The sequence below is a fragment of the Mus musculus genome, chromosome 11, assembly GCF_000001635.26.
Source record: "Mus musculus strain C57BL/6J chromosome 11, GRCm38.p6 C57BL/6J".
Taxonomy (NCBI): Eukaryota; Metazoa; Chordata; class Mammalia; order Rodentia; family Muridae; genus Mus; species Mus musculus.
Window position 1 is genome coordinate 103051196 of NC_000077.6, and position 22332 is coordinate 103073527.

At 49.8% G+C, this 22332-nt stretch overlaps 2 protein-coding genes across 8 annotated transcripts in view; one reads left to right on the forward strand and one right to left on the reverse strand.

The window, feature by feature from the left end:
* The window catches only part of Nmt1 (N-myristoyltransferase 1), a 40569-nt gene extending 22852 nt beyond the window's left edge, over positions 1 to 17717 (forward strand). Inside the window, exons 5-13 of one of the 2 annotated variants that reach the window (XM_006532445.4) lie at positions 1011 to 1129; positions 4003 to 4094; positions 5188 to 5304; positions 6170 to 6340; positions 7010 to 7118; positions 8883 to 9053; positions 12613 to 12780; positions 13535 to 13672; positions 14553 to 17717. In XM_006532445.4, coding sequence (XP_006532508.1) covers positions 1011 to 1129; positions 4003 to 4094; positions 5188 to 5304; positions 6170 to 6340; positions 7010 to 7118; positions 8883 to 9053; positions 12613 to 12780; positions 13535 to 13672; positions 14553 to 14573 — 1106 coding nt within the window. In that variant the 3' untranslated portion in view covers positions 14574 to 17717. The remainder of the gene's footprint in view (positions 1 to 1010; positions 1130 to 4002; positions 4095 to 5187; positions 5305 to 6169; positions 6341 to 7009; positions 7119 to 8882; positions 9054 to 12612; positions 12781 to 13534; positions 13673 to 14552) is intronic. The other variant, NM_008707.4, reaches the window with a different exon arrangement.
* A 1383-nt stretch (positions 17718 to 19100) lies between these two features.
* Plcd3 (phospholipase C, delta 3) overlaps positions 19101 to 22332 on the reverse strand; it is a 31415-nt gene continuing 28183 nt past the window's right edge. For all 6 annotated transcript variants that reach the window (XM_006534308.3, NM_152813.3, XM_006534309.4 and 3 more), the window contains 4 exons: positions 20446 to 20612; positions 20060 to 20195; positions 19815 to 19964; positions 19101 to 19734 (listed from right to left, as the gene is read on the reverse strand). In XM_006534308.3, coding sequence (XP_006534371.1) covers positions 19646 to 19734; positions 19815 to 19964; positions 20060 to 20195; positions 20446 to 20612 — 542 coding nt within the window. In that variant the 3' untranslated portion in view covers positions 19101 to 19645. The remainder of the gene's footprint in view (positions 19735 to 19814; positions 19965 to 20059; positions 20196 to 20445; positions 20613 to 22332) is intronic.

Genomic DNA, 22332 nt, shown 5'->3' on the forward strand with positions numbered 1-22332 from the left:
TCCCTCTTCTGGTGTGTCTGAAGACAGCTACAGTGTACTTACATATAATAATAAATAAATCTTTAAAAAAAAAAAAGATGGGCAAACCAAAATAAACAAAACCTATTAAGAGGGAGAGCTTGCGTGTCTGGCTTTCCTCTCCAGCCCCGTCTGGTTTCAGTTCCTGCCTTCATCTCGGCTTCCGAGCTCCCCACAGAGGAGGGTTGGGTGAGAGGGAGACTTCCCGGCTGCATCATGCAGGAGGGTGAGTCAACCCAAAGGCATCTGGAGGGCTCAGAGCTCTGATGCCCCGACCTGGCAGTTAGCTGGCCCACAGGCCTAGAGGCTGACGCTGGAAGGCTGAGAGACCCTGGCTGCTAGAGCAATCATCTGACTGAGGAGTGAGGCCAGTGCACTGTTGTTGGTCTTGACACAGAGGCAGGCTTATGCAACCTTACAGATCTCTAGTCAGGGAAGAGTGTCTGGGCTGGAACATGACGACACCCTACACCAACCAGGAGACCGGAAGCTAAATTAGCTGTGATGGGTGTTTGTCATTCAGGAGCCTGCCCGAGAGTTAAAGGATTTCCAAAGATGAGGCACCTTGGATCCTAGAGATTACTCTGAGGTTTTGCTGTGCGCTCGCCCTTACTAGGGACCAAAGACTGGAGAGAGATTGCAGTTACAGAGCGTAGAGTGTTCGTCAGCTGCAGGGCTCCTAGGGACCGGAGGAATTTACTCTGATATAATTGTTTCTTTCTGGGACAGGATCTGTGTTGCCCAGACTGGCCTTACACTCACTGTGCAGTGGAAGGTAACTTTGAAAGCTCTGGTCCCTCTGCCTCTCCTGAGTGTTGGAGTTAGAGGCTTGTACCACTCTGCTGGGTTATGTAGTACTAGGTATGACACACACAGGCAAAGCAGCCACTCTACCACCTGAACCTCCTCGATAGCCTTCCAGTGAGTGTGTTCAGTGAGCCCCTTCACGCACGCTGTGGGCAGACAATAGACTTGCTGTGCTCTTCTTCTAGGTGAAGTGGTAAACACCCATGGTCCAGTCGAACCTGACAAAGACAACATTCGCCAGGAGCCCTACACCCTGCCCCAGGGCTTCACCTGGGATGCCTTGGATCTGGGAGACCGTGGTGTGGTGAGTAGGCCTGGCTTGTGGGTGGGACAGGACTCTTAGGAGATGAGCCTCAGAGAGCTGAACAAACCCCATCCAGTACTTCCTGGGCATGCCCAGACTCTACAGTAAGAGCATGTCATAGGTGTAAGGGTGAAAGTTGACTTCTGAAGTTCCTATTGTGGAACCTTATTTTTTTTTCTTATTTTGTTTATTTATTTTGCTTGTCATTGGTTTTCTTTTATTTTGTTTTGTATTGGGGGCAAGTTGTCTCTCTCTTACGTAACTGGCTATCCTGGAACTCACTATGTAGACTAGGCTGGCCTCGAACACAGAGACCACCTGCCTCTCCCTCCTAAATGCTGGATTAGAGGCATTTGACACACTGCCTGGCTTCTTGTCCGTACCTTGCTTGACTTGTGACCTGGGCTGCTGAGGGTCCTGCCCTCCACGCCTTTCCTCAGTGGCGACCCAGCACCTTGTGCATTTTTAATAATGGTTCATGTCTTGAGAAAGCACTCTAAACAGTGAGCTTCAACCCCAGTAGCTGCCTCTTTATTGTTGTTATATTTACTAGTGATTTAAGGTGAGCTTGCATGTGGGTATGTGACTGTCCTATTCAGGACTTTTGTTACTGTAATAAAACACCGTGAACAAAAGCAACCTGGGGAGGAAAGGGTTTATTTCAGCTTACACGCCATGAGTAACAGGAAGTCAAGACAGAAACAGTCTACTCTTTTTTATTTATTTATCTTTATATATAATCTGTAAGTACACTGTAGCTGTCTTCAGACACCCCAGAAGAGGGCATCAGATCTCATTATGGATGGTTGTGAGCCATCATGTGGTTGCTGGGATTTGAACTCAGGACCTTCAGAAGAGTAGTCAGTGCTCTTAACCTCTGAGCCATCTCTCCAGCCCCTGAAACAGTCTACTCTTACGGAGGCATTTTCCCAAATAATATTTCCTCTCCCTAGATATGCTTGGTTGTGTTAATTTGGCAAGACTAACCAGCACAGGACATGTGGGGCCCAACGCTACATTTGGAGCTAATTATAGATGGTTGTGAACATGTGATCTGGGTGTCGGGAAGTGACCGGGGTCCTCTGGAAGTGCAGCAGATGTCTTAACCACAGAGCCGTCTCCCCAGTGTCTAATTCACATTCTTCATGTGTGTTTAGCAGGAACCGGGTGTGCCCAAGTGTGGGTGCGAATGCATCCATGTACTTAGTTCTGGTTTGGTTTGGTTTGGTTTGGTTTGGTTCTGAGAAAGGGTCTCACTGTGTGGCCCTAGCAGGCCTGCAACTTGCTCTGTAGAGCAAGGTGGCCTTGGGATCACAGAGAGCTTCTAAGTGCTGGAGTGACAGTCCCACGCCGCCATGCCCAGCACGTGTTCAGGGTTTGTTTCTTAGGCGGATGTGCTGGTATAGCAGGTGTGTGTCGCCAGCACCTGATTGCTGGGCTCGGGATTGAACCCAGAGCTCTGTGTGTACTGGACTATTCAACAAGGACTCTACCAACTGAGCCACGTACTCCCCCCGCGTACTCCCCCGGCCACTTTCTTATTTCCCCTTGAGTCAGAGTCTTATTATGTAACCCTGGCTGGCCTTGAACTTGAGTCAAACCTCCTGCCTCACTTTGCTGAGCACCGAGATTGCAGGATGACCACACTGGTTATCCTCCTGTTTTAACATCAGGGATTTAGAATTTTTTTCTCTGTAAGGAAACACACACACACACACACACACACACACACACACACACACACACCCTCCCAATTTATTAAGTGCCTTTTTCCTTCAACTAGATTGTAGAGATCCTCTCAAGGACCGTCAGCAGTTCTGCCATACCTGTCTTAGGAACAGAGGGGTTGGTTTGGTTTGGTTTGGTTTGATTTGGTTTTTGTTTTTTTCGAGACAGGGTTTCTCTGTGTAGCCCTGGCTGTCCTGGAACTCACTTTGTAGACCAGGCTGGCCTCGAACTCAGAAATCCACCTGCCTCTGCCTCCCAAGTGCTGTGATTAAAGATGTGCGCCACCACGCCCAGATGCTTCTTCTTCCTTTTTTTTTTTTTAAAGATTTACTTATTATTATACATAAGTACACTGTAGCTGTCTTCAGATATGCCAGAAGAGGGCATCAGATCTCATTATGGGTGGTTGTGAGCCACCATGTGGTTGCTGGGATTTGAACTCAGGACCTTTGGAGGAGCAGTCAGTGCTCTTACCTGCTGAGCCATCTTGCCAACCCCCTTCCAGCCCCCTTCTTTAGCTTTTTACTGGTGAGGTGGGGGTGGGAGGATGGGAGATGAGAAGCAGGTGTGGGCCATAGCATATATCCCTGTGGAGATAGAGGGCAGTGTTGTGACGTCAGTTCTCTTCTGCCTTATGTGAGCTCCAGGAATTGAACTCAGGTCATTAAACCAGTTTTCTTCTACTTGGGCCAACTGATGGGGATGGCTTATGAAGGCAGAAAAAGTTTGTTGGGCTAAATGAAAAAATCCAATCATGTTTTTGGTTTTTTAAATATGGCAGTGGTGTCCTGGAAGTAAGTGATTCCTTAATCAGCCCCCAAACTCACTTCTCCAAAGCATGTTCACAGAAAATGGGAGGCTTCCTCTGGGGACCAGGGTAATCTTAAGTAGTTGGTTAGCAGGTTCTATAGATGCAGCTGTGTACTGAAGTGTGCGACCCTGCCCTCTAGTGGTTCCATTTCTTATTGCAACCAAGGGTTCTTGTTCTAAAAGAAGCCAACGTTCCATGCCTGGGTTGAAAGGGATTGTGAGACCTGGGGTGGATTTGGTAGTTTGCTTTGTCCTTCTGTGAAGCCTGGCGCTGCGTGGAGTTGAAGTTGCCCCGTTTGGCAGAGCATCTCAGTGAGCTCCCTCTCTCTCCGCAGCTGAAAGAGCTGTACACCCTCCTGAACGAGAACTACGTGGAAGATGATGACAATATGTTCCGATTCGACTATTCCCCAGAGTTTCTCTTGTGGTAAGTCATAAGGGGTGTCTTTTATATCTTTATTTAACTTGGAAACAATAGGAATTTGTTTCTCATGATTCTGGAGGCTAGGAAATCGAAGGAGCCAGAGGTTTAGTGTGATAATAGCCTGGTCTCCAGTCTCCAAAACCTCTCCTAGTTAGAAGACAAAGCAGGTAGCAGATCCCAAGAGCCAGCCGCTGAGTGTGAAATCTCTGTGTCCCTCAGTTTGTACATCTGGAGACTTGCTTTAAGTGGTGTTTAGAACTGAAACCTTCCTTAAAATAAATTGCTAGAGGGAGACATGCAGAGTTGTTTCCCAGCAAAGACCATATACTCCATGGTGACTTTCTCAAGGGGAGAAGAGCAGAAGAGCCCTTAAGATTGGAAAGAAAGTTCCTTACAATCCAGTTATTGAGCATGCTCAATTATAGAAAAAGTCTATCCTGGATAAACCATCTGCTATCCTGGGCTACACTCAACCTCTCAGCAGATAGAGGCACGAGGCTGAAGTGGAGCAGGATCACCCTGGGAGGTAGGGAAAGCAGAAAGGAGCGATGCTGAGAGGCGGGACAGAGCCCAGGGTCTCAGAGCACCGTGTAGTTCCTTACCAAAGGACGACTGGCTCTTTGCGTAGAAGACCTCCAGTCCAAGCTTTGAGATGAACATAAAGGCTGGGCGTGGTGGCACACACCTTTAAAATCGGCACTCGGGAGGCAGAGACAGAGACAGGCAAATCTCTGTGTGTTCGAGGCCAGCTGAGGCTACACCATAAGAACCTGTTTCAAAAAACAGAAACACAGAACCTAGCATACGGCTGTACTTAAAAGGCTGAACCAGAATGGTCACAAGGTTCAGGCCAGCCTAGGGGACCTACAGAACCTTGTGTGGTGCTGTAGTGTGGTACCAAGGAACTTGCCTGGAATGTATGTGCGAGACTGGGCACCATCTGCAGCACAAGAAGGTGCTGTGAGAAACGGTTGTGTCTTGATGTGTTGGTGTCCAGGAAGTCTTGGTCCTAAAGAGAATACAGTTGCTAACCCCAGGTGTTAGTACCTGCCTGCTATGAGCAGTGCCACAGCTCCTGTCCCTGTCTCTGTTCCAGGGCTCTCCGGCCACCAGGTTGGCTCCCACAGTGGCACTGTGGGGTCCGAGTGGTCTCAAGTCGGAAACTGGTTGGGTTCATCAGTGCCATCCCAGCAAACATCCACATCTATGACACGTAAGCACCAGCCCTGTGGCCATCATCTTGCCGGTTTTGGAAGAGGAAGGCTACGCAGTCACTGTTGGAGGAGGATGGAGGGGCTGGTGGAGTGGAGGCATCTGTGTATTGGGAGTGACACTAGTCATAGAACCACATGTTCTGACATACATGGTGGCGCACACCTTTAACCCCAGCACATGGTGGCAGAGGCAGGTGGAGCCCTGTGTTCAAGGCCAGCCAAGGCTACATAGTGAGGCTATCTCTAAGTTGTAGCTGGTAGCCTTGTCTGTGACCTGTAGTGAGGCCATCCACGCCTGCATTCCTGCCCCAGTCACACGCTGACACACTGAGCAGCGTCAGAAATGGGCAGGAGCCAGTGTGACTCAGGCTCAGATGGTTTCACAGTCATCTGCGGCCATCTTCTGGGTGTACAGGCTGTAAATTCATGTGAGAACCAAAACCTTGGAGTATCTGCCGGCACTGGGACACACCTGTAATCTAAGCTTGGGTCAAGGCTGGCCCGAGTTACTTAGCAGGTTCAAGATCAGCCTTGTCTCCTATCTAGATGAGCCTTGATTTACTCTGGGGTTTCTCCATTGCTTGCCTCAGGTGGGCCTCCCAGCCCACTCTCAGGATTCCACAGGGCAGTGCTAGGGGTGCCCTCAGAGAAAGGCATTTGAAGGCGCCCCCGTCTGTTTTGAAGTAGATGGTGTGAGGCAAGCTTGCCAAGGAGAAAGTGGTAGTGGGTGGGGTCCCCAGTAGTGACTACTCAATGGAGACTACAGCCGAGTGCATCCCTTCGAGTGAGGTTTGCCTGCTTGGCAAGATTCCTCTTACGTTGAATGGGGAAAGTTGTGAAAGTCAGCAATTTGCCTCTCTTCAGAGAGAAGAAGATGGTGGAGATCAACTTCCTGTGTGTCCACAAGAAGCTGCGCTCTAAGAGGGTGGCTCCAGTTTTGATCCGAGAGATCACCCGGCGGGTCCACCTGGAGGGCATTTTCCAAGCTGTTTACACTGCCGGAGTGGTGTTGCCAAAGCCTGTGGGCACCTGCAGGTAAGAGTTGCTTCCTGCAGGTCCTGGGAATGCAGGGGAGGAGGAATGTCCCCGAGACACAGCATTGCCCTTTTCTGGGCCAAGTTTTTTTGGGGATGGGGTACTGGAAAGAGGCAGATGGAGAAGATTTCGGAATGTAGGGAGAGTATGGTTCAGGGAGTGGGAAGAAAGATTAGACATTGTCGAATTGGGATTGCCAGCAGTTAGAGTGGGGGGAGGGGTTATGAATATTTTGTGGATCAAGGGGAGCTTGTCTGATGATCCCTGTGTAATCTAAGGATGACCTCCATCTTAGAAAGTTGTTTGAAACAATTGAATCCTCTCTGCCTAGAGAGCTGCATAAATAATAACTGCAGGAGAGTACAGAGCAGGCGGGAGGGGGAGCGAGCGCCTGCCTGCCAGTCTCCTGGGCATTGTCAGCCTTCCCCTGGCCTGATTGCCGGAGAGAGGATTGTGCTCCCCAGACACCTGATCTAACAAGGAATGGCTTCTGAAATGGAAGAGCAGGGAGGGAAGATTCCCTGGCCCCCTGGAGGAAGCTGAGGCTGCTCTTCTAGAGAGGGGCTGCCTCATGACACCTGCTATCACCTTGAGGTCCCCTGCCCTTGTCCTCTTAATGAGTGGGACTACCCAGAGTCCTCTGAGGCCAGGACATTTATGTTCCTACAGGTACTGGCATCGATCCCTAAACCCTCGGAAGCTGATTGAAGTGAAGTTCTCCCATCTGAGCAGAAATATGACCATGCAGCGCACCATGAAGCTCTACCGACTGCCAGAGGCCAGTGGTGCCCCGGGGTGGTGGGCAGGAGCGAGGGTGTGGGAGAGGTTTCCACTCACCAGCCCCTAGTCTCCAGGCTCTTGTGCCTTACTGTCCACAAAGGTTTGTTTTTGTTTTCTATTCTTGGCTCTCCTGCCTCGTCTATGCCTGGCTTAGTAGCCCTGCTGTCTGCTGCTGGGCTCAAAGAAGACTGCTTCCCTGTAATTTTAGCCTAAGTGAAGTGTAGATAGAAAATGGATCTCTTTACTAACCTTCATCTCTGTCTGTCCTACATAGTCCAGAGACTAGTCAGCTCTCAAGTGTCCACTCCCTCTGCCAAGGCAGGCAGGGGAGGGCTGCAGAGCTCGTGAGAGAAGCCAGATTTCTAATCCTTCCCCTATACCCAGAATTGGCACTGAGGGACTGGACAGCCTGAAGTAACCAGATCTTCAATTCTAGATCTCAGTCTGCCTACTTCCCCCCAAGTGTCCTGTTCTCCAGCCATGCCTGCCTCAGGACACTGGGCCGTGAGCTCTTTAGTTCCCTTCAGTGGCCTCAGCACATCCACCAGGTGGTGTCACTCACACCAAGTGCTTGCTGCTCAGAGGACTGCAGCTCGAATCTGTTGATCCCCATGTGCTCAGCTTGTTAAGGGCACAGGACTGGGTTAGGGTCATTATCCTGTCTTGAGAGAGTCCTTCAGTCTAGTTCCATATTGACAAAGTAGGTGTGGAAAGCTGCTGTGTGTGTGTGTGTGTGTGTGTGTGTGTGTGATCCCAGCACTCAGGACTAGGAAGATCAGGAGATCCAGGGCAGTCTTGGCTAGATAACAAGTTTGAGGCCAGCCTAAGCTACAGGAAACCCTGTCTTGGGGGGTGGGGAATAGGGGCTTTGGGAATGTCTTTCCCTGGGTGTCATCCCATAACCCCTCCCCTGTATTCCAGGCAGGTTTGGATGAGAACCCAGTGTAGATATATTTTCAGGGTTAGAGAGGTCACCGTGGAGACCGTTGTGATGAAGTAAGCAGTCCCTAGAGAGAGACCTAGGGAGTCAGAGGCTAGAGGTCCACTCGTGCGTGTGTGTGTGTGTGTGTGTGTGTGTGTGTGTGTGTGTGTGTGTGTCTATGAACACCTCCAGGGTCATTCTCTGCCTTCAGCCTTGTTTTGATGCAGCTGTTTTGTGTTGATGTACTGTTTTTCCTCTGTGTACACCAAGCTCGCTGGCCCAAGTTATTGTGCATATTGTACGGTCTCTACCTCTCTTCTTGTAGGAGTACTAGGATTACAGGTGCTTTCACTGTTACATCTGGCTTTTACATGGATTGTAGGGATTTGAGCTCCACACTGAAGACAGCCATATAACATCCATGTCTCTGCTGTTTACAACTTGGACCAGCCTTTTATGTGTACTGAGTCTCTGGGGATAGTCTGTTAGCCCTAATATTTGTTCCATAGGGTCATGTGGTTTCCTTCCACTGAATACTTTTGGTAGCTACAATGGCCAATTGGCTCTAGGGTAGCAGGTTATGTGGTTTGTGGAGAGTGGCCCAAGGGAGGGCAGGGAGGCCTATATTATCTTAAGACAGACTAGAACCACGTGGGAAAGAAATGGATACCACAGCCTCTGCCCTACAAAGAAGTGGGGCCAGCAGACCCCAAAGGCAAGCTGAGTCTGGATGCCTAGAGGACTATAGCTGATGCTGAGGGTGACTCGGGTTTCTCTCAAGGGCCTGTTTGGGTGGTTCCAGAGTAATAGGCTCTCAGTCCATCTTCTCTGTCCTTCCAGACTCCCAAGACAGCTGGCCTACGACCAATGGAGAAGAAGGACATTCCAGTAGTGCACCAACTGCTCAGCAGGTACCTGAAGCAGTTTCACCTCACGCCTGTCATGAACCAGGAGGAGGTGGAGCACTGGTTCTACCCCCAGGAGAACATCATTGACACTTTTGTGGTAGAGGTGAGTTGTCATCTAGGCTCCCAGAGAGCTGCTATTACCCCGCTAGGCTTCCCAAAATCTCTGGTCCTCAACAAACCGTGGTCATCTCAGTAGAAAATAGAGAGCACCGTACCCCTTAGTTGGGCGAGCCTCCTGCTCTCTTCTTGTCTCAGCTCAGCCTAGTGTGGTCCAGACACCAAAGTCTGAGGTAAGAGCTACAGGAGGATGCAGAGAGCACTTAGTGCACTTAGATCAGAAGCCGAGAGACCCACGGGTGGACGTTACTTAATCATCCGAAACAGTTTGTAATAGCAGTTAGGAGAAGGACTGAGTTTAAGCCTTCTATTCTTAAATGTGTTGCATAGGCACAATGCCTATCTAAGAGTAACAACATTAACTTCAAATTTTGTATCAATATAGAAATTTATACCAATAAATACCTTAAATCTGCATCAATCATAAATTCTGTATCAATGTAAACTAATAACTTCAATTTGTATAATTATAAAGATTTCTACCACTATATAGATTGTGGTTATAATGCTTTGCTTAAGAATAAATTTACTGCCGGGCGGTGATGGTGCACGCCTTTAATCCCAGCACTTGGGAGGCAGAGGCAGGAGGATTTCTGAGTTCGAGGCCAGCCTGGTCTACAGAGTGAGTTCCAGGACAGCCAGGGCTACACAGAGAAACCCTGTCTCGAAAAAACAAACAAAAAAGAATAAATTTACTAATCCATCCCGTCTTTTTCCTGCCTGTTGAAGATTATGGCCATTTCCAAATTATCCCTTTGAATGACAACCTATCTATAATGTATAAAATTGCCATAACCAGACACCACACCCAAGGGATCAGGATGATGGCTCTCCACAGCTTCTTTCTGCTGAATAGGGGCAACAAAAAATTTTAAAGGGGTGGGGAGAGGTAGGAAAATTAGCAAAATTTTTTAGACTTAAGAAATTTTAGCTTTAGCATCTGTTATCCAGTCTCTGGATGCTTAGAAGGCTCAGGGCTTGACTGAAGTTCTGCCTGGATCCGTCTGAAAGGCTGGGTGAAGAGAGTCCATCAGGGCTCAGCAGCAGTTCCTGAAGCTGTGCTAGAAGCGAGTCTCTGGACAGCATCAGGAGGCAGGGGCTGGAACAGCTGTCACCTCAGCGTCCCCATCAATGACTCTTGTCGGAGCTGCAAGTTCTGCAACATATGACTCTTACAACTAAAAATTTAGTACTATTAAGATATTTGTATGGGAGCCAGGCGTGGTAGCACACGCCTTTAATCCCAGCACTCAGGAGGCAGAGGCAGGTGGATTTCTGAGTTCGAGGCCAGCCTAGTCTACAGAGTGAGTTCCAGGACAGCCAGGGCTACAGAGAAACCCTGTCTCGAAAAACAAAAAAACAAAAAAAAAGATATTTGTATGGTTGTGCAAGATGCACAGCTCAGTTCAAGATGAATCTTGTTCATGTGAGCAGGTGAAAGACAACTATCCTTTTATGAGCTAATTTGATCAATAACCAGTTGTAATAATCTTCATTCATGCCATTTGAAGGATGGCACGATGAACCTTAAGGATTCCACAACCAACACAATATATTGTCTAATTTTAGCTGAAGTTTTGGCTAGAGACGTTTTATGTCGAAGCCAGTTATAGGGCTGTTCCCATGTTGAAGGGTCAGCAGATCAAGTTACCTGTCTTGTTTGCTTTTCTCCAATTTTTCTTTCCTGTAGCCAACATCTTTAGGGGGTATTTCCCGGTCACATCTGATCCCTAACACTCTGGAAGGGATCCAAAGCCTTTTCTCCTTTCCTGTCAACATAAAGAGCCTCTCTCCCAAAATAGCAACCAGAAATCGTTGAATTAATTTAATAGCTTGCCCTCTCTCCCAGAGGAATTTTAATGCACTCACCAAACTCATAACCACATGCATTTTGATAATTCAAACCATCTAACCAAATGTTACTATCTGTTGACCTAGTGCTTCCCCACCATCTCCTGCCCCGACCTACATGGCATCAAGCCTAAGTTATTTATTCATCTGTATACTTAAATTCTCCCTTCTGTGCAGATTAATATCTCTGTGGATACATATGTCCCCTTTCTCTTTCTATAACTTGAATTAACATAAGCTTCTCTTATCGGTCTGATAAGGTTTTCCACTTAGCCTCTGCTCTTTGACCTATAATTTATGATCAGAAGTCTCAACTATTTACTCGTCTATGTAGACTTAACTCTTTACTCTATAAGCCTGGTTCCAGGCTCTAGGTCTGTCATACCAGGCTGCGCAATCCCAGAAATCCCATGGAGACAACCTTCAAAGATCTCGAGTATTTGCCCTGGCAAGACTTTCTCAATTTTTTATCTTTAAAGAGTTTTTATCAGTTTTTCTATTCTATCTCTGTCCCTTTGATTCCTATATTTGAGGTCAAAGGCCTGAATTTCTTTATTCTATGTATACTTAAAAACAGTTAAACAAGCTGGGCGGTGGTGGCTCATGCCTTTAATCCCAGCACTCAGGAGGAAGAGGCAGGCAGATTTCTGAGTTCGAGGCCAGCCTGGTCTACAAAGTGAGTTCCAGGATAGCCAGGACTACACAGAGAAACCCTGTCTCGAAAAACAAAAAAACAAACAAAAAAAAAACCCAAACAACAACAAAAAAAAAAAAAAAAAAAAAAAAAACACAGTTAAAACAATTACTATTATACTCCTTTCTATCCTTAAAAACAATTAAATCAAATTTTATTCATCTCTGTTCTTTATTTATCTGGTTGTGAGAGGCATGTAGCTTCTGCCGTGTCTCTGCCTGGCTTGCAAGCAGCCTGTCTTTTCACATAGCAGGGGCTCCCAGTGCCTCTGAGCCCAAACTCTTTATAATCTCTGAACCATGGGAAGAAATCTCCACGTGGCTCAGGCAAAATCTGTAGCTTGCTAAGAAGCCAGTTCTTCCCAGCTCCTTATCTTACATCATGGCACATGTGTATTCTATTTGAGGATTTCTAATTAATTTCCAATAGTGGGTACAAGCCTGTAATACATTGAACACCATCTGTAGCAGTGAATTGTTACACGGCTCTGCTCCTGGCGGGTGTGTGCGGCTCTGCACCTACCCAATATAAAATCTATATTTTCTCTCTGCTGTCCCAGACCCAATCGGGAGAGTTTACCAAATTCTTACATGTCAGCGGGCTCTAAAGTCTGACCTCTCTGCTTCCCTGTCATGGCAATTCTGCTCCTTCTCTGTGTTTCTCTCCTAGAATCCTAAAGGGTCCCTCTGTCTTTCTGCCCAGCCATTGGATGCTGGCTCTTTATTGATTCAATCAAAAACCAGTTGGAGACAGGGATTCCCAGCGTCTGGACATGTAGATTTTGAGAGCCGAAGTAAGACACAGCATCAGAAGCAATCCCCACGAGGCTGTCCCCAGCCTTAGCTGGTGTGCTGCGTCTTGCTCACCCTCCCCTGCTCCAGTTCCCAGCCAGTCAGCTGCCTGGACACGGGGGGGGGGGGGGGGGGGGGGCGCTCCATGGTCTCTGGGCTGCTGTTCCTTTGCCTGTGTGACACCGCCTGTTTATTTACTCTTCCTTCAGAATGCCAACGGCGAGGTGACTGATTTCCTGAGCTTTTATACACTTCCCTCCACGATCATGAACCATCCAACCCACAAGAGTCTGAAAGCTGCGTACTCCTTCTACAACGTCCACACCCAGACCCCTCTTCTAGACCTTATGAGCGACGCCCTCGTTCTAGCCAAAATGGTGAGGAGCAGACCACTTTCGGGAGATTCGGGGTGGGGGCTTTGTAGTACTAGTGAGCACATCTCAGGACTTAGCTGCCCATAGCGTGGGAAGCCTCAAGCTCTTAGTTTCCAGCTCTTAGGCAAGGCCCCAGCCATTTTCAGCCACAACTCCAGTCTAGAAGAGGGCTAGGAGTCACTCCTTGGTTGGGGCCTGACTGGCCAGCCAGCCTCAGGGTTAGGGTTCTTTTGGCTTTCTGAGCATGGGAGGGGAGCCTGGGATCTGTCCTAGTGAGTGAATGGACGGCTGACTCCAACTGACAGGCATAGTGGTAGGTCTGTCTGTTGTCTACTTGCCTTTCTCATGACTCTGGGGTCCCTCTGTACCAGGCCAGCCTCTGCACAGGCTAGTTCTTCTCCATGAGGTCATCAGGTCAGTTGGGTGAGATTTTAGAAATGTCCTAGTCCTAGCCTCGGGCAGCCTGTCAAGCATGCTCAGTCAGTGCACACTGGGAACCTGGGAGTTCAGTGACCAGAGCTAGGAAGCTTCGGAGCGGACTCCAGGAGGAACGGCCTGCAGTTTTTGTCCACTCACGGAGACACCAAGGAAAGGCCAGGCTGTGGGTGGTCTGAGGCCTGTCTTGGGGAGCGTATTTGGAGAGTGAGCACTAACCAGGATGCCGCTGGAACCTGTGATGGAAGCCTGCCCTGTGGCTGCCTGTAGGCCAACGGGGGAAGGAAGGTAACCTGTTGCCCTTTCTCCTGCTGCCCTGCAGAAAGGGTTCGACGTATTCAATGCACTGGATCTCATGGAGAACAAGACATTCCTGGAGAAGCTCAAGTTCGGCATAGGGGACGGCAACCTGCAGTATTACCTGTACAATTGGAAGTGCCCGAGCATGGGGGCCGAGAAGGTATGTGTGTCACAGCCAGAGGCCGGGCTGTTGGTCAGGGAGCTCTGCTCTGTGGGAGCAGGGCACCCTGTAGTGCTGGTTGCATGTATAGTAGTTCTGGAGCTTGGTCATACAGCCTCACTTATGCTGGTTAACTGTGTACCTTGAAATTTAAAATAAATATATATATATATATATATATATATATATATATATATATATATATATATATATATAAATTCCAGCCACAGTCACACATTGTGACCTAGAACTTGCCATGTAGACAAAGATTGGCCTCAAGTTCCCAGATCACAGAGATCCACCTGCCCTGCCTCCCAAATTCTGAGACTGAAGGGCGTGCCTCCAGACTTTTCTTTTTGGATTCAGGATCTAAGTCTTTCAGGCTGGCTCAATCTATAGCCCAAGCAGGCTTTGAACTTAAGATCCCCCTGCCTCTGCCTCCTCGGTAGCTGGGAATAAGACCTGCACCATCAGGCATGCAGTTTTGAGGGACTCAGAAGTTAACCTATGAGGTTAGGGTCTCTAGATCCACCTTCCCTGGTCTAGGCTGCCTGTCCTGTCTCAGTGTGGCTCTTTCTTGCCCCTTCACGCCCCACTGCAGGGTGGTCGGTCAGGGGACCGGTCAGTGTCTATGACACACTGACCGGGAGCTGCCTTGGAAGCCATTGGCCCAGTGTTCTTCAGGATGCCACCACTGTTCTTCCTTGAAGGAAATAGAAACCCAGCAAAGGCTGGGTTAAGAGGTCTGGGCTCGGCATCTGCCCTCCCATGGCAGACATTTTCCTCTGAACTCAGTAGACCTGACCTACACGCCTGGGGAGGCAGGAAAGTTCCTGCGTATTGTCAACTCAACATGACCTTTCCCCATTGGCTCTCCTAGGTTGGGTTGGTGTTACAGTAACCAGTTGCCAGTGAGATTCTGGATAAAGCCACTGAGAATTCAAACCAGGAAACGGAACCCTTCCACTTGTTGGTCCAACTTTCACAGATGTGAGATCTCTGGCAAACAAAACAGAACTGAACCGGCTTTACCAAACCGCCAGCGAACTTGACAATTATATTGCGATGGCGTAGGCTGCGTGATGTCACCTTTAGCCATGTTTCTGGTCTCCCTATTTTCAATGAATTAACATGCTCATGCAGCCGTGATCAAGGGAATGTAACTGCTGAAACCTAGCTCGTGATTGGCATATTATGGAGTTAACGGGTGAATAATAAAAGTATATATATTATATATATATAAATATTCTAAATATCTTTCATGTTCCAAATGTACAAGGATGTTTGGTCTCTGATGAGAAAGAACTGAATCCAGTCATTCTTCACAATGAGAGCCCAAGGACAGCAGCAGACAGATGTGCATTGCACAATTACTGTCTCTTCAGAAGCGGTGGCTGTTGTCAGGGGCAGCAGGAGAAAGAGGATCTGGGGAGCCTCACCTGTTCCCCTTTGGAATTGGCTGCCAAGCAGGCTTTGAGCAAGGAGGTAAGGTCTAGGGACTGCCAGCTCAGGAGAGGGCTCAGATCTCCAGCATGACAGGACAAGCTCTTAGGGTGGAACTGGCCCTGGGCAGAGGCCAGACTACTGCATCCTGAGACCAGGAAGTGGTGACAATCATGGAAGTAGATTCATTAATCAAGTCCCTCTTCCATCTCCTGGGCCTTGTCCCGGAGGACACTATTCTACCAAGTGATTTTAGAAGGCTTCTGAGCTGGCTGTTGGCAGCCTAACAGGTGTGTGTCCTCTGAGAGACTTTGTCCTCACTGCTTAGGATGGGTGGCATTTTGAAAAGAACTTTGGACCTTTTGTAGAATCTGGAACCTCGTTGAGACCACATGAGCGCAAGCTCTGTCTAAGGCATATTAGAGCAAGGAGGGAGCTGGTATCCCAGGGAGGCTGAGCAGGCGTGGTGTGGCGATGCCCAGGCTGGTGAGTCCCAGCCCCTGCCTGTGCCTTCAGCCCCTCAGCCATCTCCTGTGCTCCTTTGTCTCCTTCCCAGGGCGTCCAGCCCACAGTGGCCGCAAGAAGCAGTAACTAGAGATGATCTAGACTTGGCGACATCGCCAGTGTCTGAGTCTGATTATCATCGGTGCTGTTGTGGGTTTTTGTGGTGGTAGTGATGGTTATTCAATGCTGCCAGTTTTTCCAGAAGTCGTCAAGCCCCTGACCACGTTGGCCGCCCATGTGGGCATTCTTGAGTGGTGTTGAGCCAAGTGGCTCAGGATTGGGCTGAACTGTCAGCGAGCCACACCCAGCCTCCTTGTAGCTTGTGCTACAAGAGAGAAAGCTCCACGTGACACATAGTAGGGAATTTCTTTGCTCTTTCTCCTCTTGGCATCTTGGGGGTCAGGGAGACCTTATAAGGGAAAGAAGCCTTAGCCACTAGCCAGGTTCAGCCTTGTCCCCAGAACTGAATGACGCTGTCGTACAGGCGAGCAGGGGTTTGAGGCATGCTGTGGCTTCTGGTGGTGGCCTGCAGAAACTAATGCCGCATCGCCTCTGCTGAAGGAAACTGTGCTAGGGATGCGTCCTGCTTGCTAGACTGCTGCTGGAGACAGAAGCTCTGCTTGGAGGAGTCTCATCAGAGGCTTAGGGACCTCCCTCTCCTTCACTGTCCTGTGTTGCCAACTGCAAGTGCCAGCGAAGGTGGCCGACTTGTGACTCCAAGATACTCAGACCAAAGAAACTATTGTTCTTGGCAAAATGTGCACTGAGTTCTCCAGAAGGGAGGGGTCAGAGGCGGGGCTCCCCTCAGCCTCAGTCATCAGACACTACCCTAAGTGCCCACACTTTAAAGGACAGAGTGCTCAAGGCTTTCCTTCTTGGGCGGGCCTGGAATGTGGAAAGCCTTCCTGTCTTACTCTCTATCAGCTGCAAGCCAGCCCCCGGCTCAAATTGCTTCTGGGGTTTGGGGAACACAAATCTCTGGAGTGAGCTTTGGTTTCATTGACCCTGGTCATGGGACAAAAACAGTGAACCCCAGGGAGACGCTCTGGAAGAGCTGCTGGCAAGGCCTCTGTCCCAAAAACCAGGTGGCTTGCTCTGCTTCTGCCGCTGCCTTGAGATGGGCGCCCTGCCCAGGTCTACAGGAGTTGGCTCAGGGGTTGTTTTTAAGTCTTATTTTTATCTAAACCGTTCTGGTATCTTCATTTAACCCTCGTGGGATTAGGGGCTAAAGAGGTTCAGAGCTACTCCACAGTATGGCAGCCCTGTGACTAGCTTGGACCAAACAAGAAGGGCTTTGGGGCATCCAAGCTGACCTGCCTCAGGCAGCCTCTGTTGGAAGAAGGCCTTCTGTGAGCCTAACCCTAGTCTTCTGCCATGTCCTGAAGGCCACCTTTTCCTTCCCTGCCTTTGGATCGACTCTCCACGCTACCATAGACACTAGTTTGTAAAGTGAGCTGGGTAGAAAGGCCTTAACTCTGAATTGAGGCCTGCGTGGGCTTGCTATCCCCACCCAGACCTGTGTCTGAAAGTATTGCTATCTGAGGATTGGCTCACACCAAGCTCTGCTAACACTCCTTTTTTTAATGGAAAATTTCAGGCCTTGCCCCTTCTTTCTGCCATTTGTTGCCCTCACTTGCTAGCGCTCTGAAGCCCAGAGGCAGGTGTCTTTGTGGTTTTGAATTCTGTCTCCAGAGATGACCAGCATTCAACTAACCTGGGGGCCCCAAGGCTCTGAAGAGGTTTCATGGAGCTGTCTACGTCTAAGAGAGAAAGAGACTCTCAGAAAAGGGAGCTAGAGCGTCTCTCTAGCCCTGTCTGCCTGTCCTTGAACCAGAGGAGACCCATTGTGTCTTGCTGCAGAGTGAAGGCAGGTCTACAGACGGGCTGTGCCCGAGGAGGAGAGCTGGGGCGGTTTTCATTGAATGAAACTAAAGTGTTAACTGTGGCCATCAGGTGCTGCATCTGAGGGTCGGAGAGCTTCACTCTATTGTCTTGGCTTTTCTTTGGGCCGTGCTGGGGGCGTTCATTGCTGGGATACCCAATGTACTGTTCCACTCCGGGCATCTCACTTGTTTCTAATAAAGGAAGTTCAACGGTCTGCTCTCTCCTGGTGTTCTTCTGGTCAGCGGTAGGTGGTATGTATAGCTAGGGGCCCCCAGGGCCACCAACACACGGCCAGCTTTGCAAGACTTCTTTCAGGGTGCATATGACTCTCCCCGGGCTTTCCCACCTACCACAGAGAGGCTGGTACTGATGCAGAAGAGCAGCCACGAGCTAAGGAAGAACCCTGCCACTAGCCCTGCACAGTCGTGTGCGTGCATGCGCGGCACAGGTGCCACAGGGTACGGTCTCCCCTCCCATGTTTCCATGGGACTCCAGGGATTGGGCTCAGATCATCCATTTTGTAGTGAGCACCTTAACTGCCGATATACTTTTTATTTGAGATAGTCTCACTAGGTTTCCAAGGCTGGCCCTGAAACTCAGCTGGCCTTGTTTGAGCCTCCTAAATAGAGAGGTTAAGGGCCTCTCCCACCGGGCACAGCTGAGGCATGCATGCTGCAGGACTGTGGATTGACCTCGGGACTCAAGCCTGCCCTGCGTGGCAAAGGCTCTTCAGGGAGCTTTCTAACATGACAGGTGAGCAGGCCCTGTCACCTGCATTTATGTCTTACTGTCTTCCTCTGGAGATTACCCATCCCAGTCCTTCCAATCTTTTTTTCTTTCTTTAAGCTGATTTATTGTTATATGTAAAGTACACTGTAGCTGTCTTCAGACACCAGAAGAGGGAGTCAGATCTCATTATGGGTGGTTGTGAGCCACCATGTGGTTGCTGGGATTTGAACTCAGTATCTTCAGAAGAGCAGTCAGTACTCCTATCGCACCATCTTCCCAGCCCCCTTCCAATCTTGTATAGCTAGCACACCCCAACTGGACTTGGCTCATGTTGTCCAACCCGGGGGCCGCAGTCTGCCTGCTTTGCCTGTCCTTTGCTACAGATCCTGATCATTTTTTTAAACACACAAATCCATCAGAGAAGCAAAGGCCTCTCCCTAAGACCAGAAAGCAGGAAGAAGCCAGCACTCCCTGGCTTGGGGGTTGGGGTGGCTTAGAGCCAGTGCATACCCAACCCCAAGACACCCTGTGGGAAAATGGCTTTGCCCTTGCCCATTGCTAGTACTGTTGTCCTGTGGAACCTAAAATGTTCACAGCCTGACAGTCCCATCAATGCTGTTGGAGGCCCATTAAATCCTGACAGGTAGGACTTGCTCAGATCCTATCAGCTGGTGTTTGCCACTCTGTCATGGTGGCCATACCCTGCTATTTTGCTAGGCCCTGCCTTTGGAATGTACCTTGGCTGGGCCTTCTCCTCTCCATTTAAGGCTCTGTGTGTGTGTGTGTGTCCCACTGGGAGGAGAGGCCTGAGGCCCCCACTCTAGCCTGTCCCTCTCCCCATGGGCCTGGGGAATAAAGTGGAAAGGTACACTTTTTCTTTACTTTTTTTTTTTAAATAGTTACTCTTCTGCCCTCTTGGGCTCTTCTATAACACAAGTTACAAACCTACTGCCAGGTTTCTCCCAGGGCTCAGCTGCTCCCCACCTGCCTGAGACAGAAAGGGAAGGAGAAGCCAGAAAAGTCCCTTCTAAGGGGAAGGAGGCTCTGGGGTTCTGCTCACCCTGAAAGGAGGCAGTGAAGGTGGCTGTGCCCTTCTCAGGGATGAAGGTTACGATGGCCCCGCTGGAGGGCAGAAGGACACGTGTCCTGCTCCTCAAGTTGACCAGGGAATCTGAGACCACCTCAGAGCCCCAAGGTTGGAGGCCCCTGAAATCCACTGGTCAGGACACCAATCATGGTCCTCTCTCTCACTGAGCAACCAAACAGCTCCTAGCACCCAGGTGTGCACAGCACCTGGTGACCCAGACAGGGACCTGGTGTGAGGGGCTGGGACTCCCATGGTCTTGTGCTCCAGAGAGGGCTCCGTGCCACGACGCCAGCCCTGCTGATGTTAGGGTTAAGTCAGTGACGCCCTCAAGAGTTCTGAATGCGGATGTGCACGAAGAGCGTGGCTGGAGCGAGCGAGGCTCCATCCTTGGACAGCAGGTGGATGTGGCGGTACCCTGGGGGGTAAGGCAGCCACAAGTCAGAGGCTGGGACTCCATCCCGTTCTTCCCTTCCCACTCCCCACCACCCATCATACCTTGCTTCAGGCTGCTGAGAGGCAGTGTAGACTGGCCCACAAAATCATTGGGAGAGGTGGTGTCATAATCTTCTACCACAAACCTGACCAGCACCAGCTCTGGGGCCCGCAGTCGGAACTGCAGAGTCTGCTCCCAGCAGGGGTTGAAGCCTAGGGTACAGGGGTGGTAGTTAGGGTCCACTGGTCCCAGGCTGCTATCCTCCATCAACGGCCCTACCCCCTCCCACAATCAAGCGCTCACTCACCATTGTTGAGGACGTAGTCTGTCTCCTTCTGGGCACAGTCTTCGGGCACCCCGTGGATCTCCACGCGCACCAGAGGATCCACAATGGAGCTGGGCTTCTCTGCGTTCAGCTTGGGTAGCTGCTGGGCCGTTAACACCTAAAGGAGGAAGGGAGGGAGGGCAGCTTCTGCCTGTTCCCCACTAGGACCCATACCCCAACCCTTGCCCCTCTGGAGCTCCAAGTCCCTTGTCCTCACGCTGACACTGTCCTTCCTGCACAAATGCTCACCCGTGGGCTGCCCTCATGCCAGGCCCATTCCTGGCCTCCCTTGTCTTTCTTCCCCTCAGACTGGTGCCTCCCCAGAGCTAGCCTTGACCTGAGGTGGAGACTTGGACCAGCCGACTCACCTGGATTGCCAGAGTAGTTCTGGGGGGTCCAGGGCACTCAGGGTCAAAGGTGGTGTTGAGTTGCCTGAGGTAAGCAGGTTTGAGGACGTAGCCACATTGCCCGTTTATGAGGAAGCGCCCTGTGTTGAGGTCCATCTCATAACCAGGAGTCTGAAAGTTCAGAGCCACTGTGGAGTAGACAACAGGGTCGAATAGGAGCATTTTAGTGGCTTTCTCCTCCCCTCAGATTCAGAAAAGCCAGGCTGGACAGATGGTAATGCCCAGTCCCTGTTGAGACCTATTGAGGAGGGGACCATGCAGTCACCTCCTCCCTGCATTTCTTCAAGAACAGCGAAGTGGGGTTGGAGGGGGGATGTGATGACAAAGACTCCCACCCCTGCCCCCACCGCCCACCCCTCGGATCAGAGCCAAGACCTGAAAAAGCTTGGCATTGCTTATCTACCTCCAAAGGGAACATGGTCTCCTTTGGCCAGGCCCTTTCTCCCAGAATCTGTTCATCTCAGTATTTACTTGGCAAAATCGTCAGGTAAGGGAGTGTGTGAGTGTGAGTGTGTGTGAGTGTGTGTGTGTGTGTGTGTGTGTGTGTACATGTGGAAATAAAGGTTTTGAATTCCTTTCTTGCTAGTTTTGTTTGTTTCGGTCCAGTCTGACCACATAACCCAGGTTAGCCTCTATAACAAAGCTGGGCTTGAATTCATCGCTCTCTTGCCTCTGCTCCCTGCGTGCCGGGGTTACAGGTATGTGCCACCACCCCAGCCAGTTGTTAATGTCAACCTTCAGAAAAATCTAACTTGTGGGAGCTGAGGAAACAGCTCAGGGAATAAAGGGCTTGCTGGGCAAGCATGAGGCCCCACGTTTGAATCCCCAGAACCTATGAAAAAGCCAGGCCTAGCAGTATGTCTCTCTGAGCTCAGGGTTGTGGAGGCAGAGGTAGGTGGATTCTGGGATAGGGGCGGGGGAAGGTCACTACTCACCCAGCCTAGCTAAAAGAGCAAACCCCAGGGATAGTGAAAGACCTTGTCTGACAAACTAAGGTGACAGAGAGATGACTCTTAGCAGTTGGGGACAGAGCACGTGAATTCGGTCCCCAGAACCCATGTGGTGTCTCACAGCTGTCTGTAACTGTAGTTCCAGAGAGTCCAGAGCCCTCTCTGGCCTCCACAGGCATGTATGTGATGCAGATGCTTGCATAGCAACACAGATGCTTGCATAGCAACACTCCTACACAAAAAAGGGGAGATCTGAAAAGATACCCCACGTTGGCCTCTACTCTGCATCCACGCACACATGTGTGCACACACGCACACACAGGAACATACAAAACCAAGTAACTTTCTCTTAGGTATTTTTAAACTGTCTCATGTAACCCAGGCTGGCCTCAGACTCATTAAGTAGCCAAGGAGGAACATGAACTACTGCACCCCCTGCCTTCTACCACCCAAGTACCACACAGAAATATAACTTTTGGCCTGGCAGTGTGGCGCATGCTGTTAATCTCAGTACCCAGGAGGCAGAGGCAGGTGAAGCTAGTCTGGTCTGCACAGTGAGTTCTAGGACAGTCAGAGACTTTGTCTCAAAAAAAGAAAAAAAGAAAAAGAAAAAGAAAAACTATTTTTTTGCTGACCCTGTTGTGCTCACCTTTGACCCAGCCCTGGGAAGACAGAGGCAGAGGAGTGGAAAGCCAGCCAGGGCTGCATAGCGAGACTCTGGCTCAACAAAACAAAATGTCACTTCCTTACTGCCAGGAACGAATGAACCTACATTTCAGACAGCCTGTTAACCACCAATGCATTCCCACCTTCTAGAAAGCTGTGTGGCGGGCTGGCAAGATGGCTCAGCGGTTAAGAGCACTGACTGCTCTTTCAGAGGTCCTGAGTTCAAATCCCA